Below are 797 nucleotides of genomic sequence, written 5' to 3'. Positions count from 1 at the left end.
TATGCCAGTTTTGTTATGCTCATCGGCTCGCCTTGAGCCTCCTATCCGCCAGCTACGCCACCACCTCGTACACACGCACGGGCTCGGCCCTGAGCAACTGCTAACAAAAAAAGAAGGGGGGGGGGGGGAATAATAATTAATGAACTAGTACTGATTAATTTACACCTCTCTCTCTCTCTCGCTTGTGCGTTGGTAGAAAAACCGGCCGCGGTCCTGGGAGCGCTCAGGGAAGCCTCAGCGCCGGGGGCGCAGCCCTCCTCCTCCTCCTCCTCCTCCTCCGCGGTGGCAGCATCGCCGGGCGGGGGGACCCGCCGCTCCGTTCCCGTTCCCACCGGTCCCCGTCCCCCCCCGCCCCGGCGCTCACTGCCCCCAGCTGCTGAAGCCGATCTCCTGCTTGTATCTGTTGGTGAGGACGTTGGCCTTGCGGGTGAGCTTGGAGAGGACCGAGTGGAGTCCGCTGAGGTGGTAGTGGAACTGCTGCTCCAGGTCCTCCTCCCCCTCGCCCTCCTCGGCGGGCCCACCGCCCAGCTTGTCCTTCTTGCGGGTCGCCTCCTCGCCCGCCGGCGGCTGGACCACCCCCCACTCGATATCGTGGCGGATGGACTTGAGCAACATGTAATGGCTGTACATGTCCCTACGGGAAAAATAGGCGCCGGGGTCGCCGGGGGGCAGGGGGGTTTCCCGCTGGGGACAGACGGCTCCGGCGGCGTCCAGCTCCTCCAGCAGCAGCGGCACGTCCCGCAGCAGGCTGGGCACCATCACCGTCTGGTCCATGTTGTTGACGGCGCCGATGAAGC

At 65.0% G+C, this 797-nt stretch overlaps 1 protein-coding gene across 1 annotated transcript; it reads right to left on the bottom strand.

The window, feature by feature from the left end:
* Positions 1-285: 285 nt before the first annotated feature.
* MID1IP1 (MID1 interacting protein 1) lies at positions 286-791 on the bottom strand. Its single transcript, XM_010571344.1, has one exon. The coding sequence runs from the start codon at positions 772-774 to the stop codon at positions 361-363; it is 414 nt and encodes a 137-aa protein (XP_010569646.1). The 5' UTR covers positions 775-791; the 3' UTR covers positions 286-360.
* Positions 792-797: the final 6 nt, after the last annotated feature.

The sequence above is a fragment of the Haliaeetus leucocephalus genome, unplaced genomic scaffold, assembly GCF_000737465.1.
Source record: "Haliaeetus leucocephalus isolate CR32 unplaced genomic scaffold, Haliaeetus_leucocephalus-4.0 Scaffold317, whole genome shotgun sequence".
NCBI lineage: Eukaryota > Metazoa > Chordata > Aves > Accipitriformes > Accipitridae > Haliaeetus > Haliaeetus leucocephalus.
The sequence above is the reverse complement of the archived record's forward strand: the minus strand, read 5'-3'. Positions and strand labels throughout refer to the sequence as shown.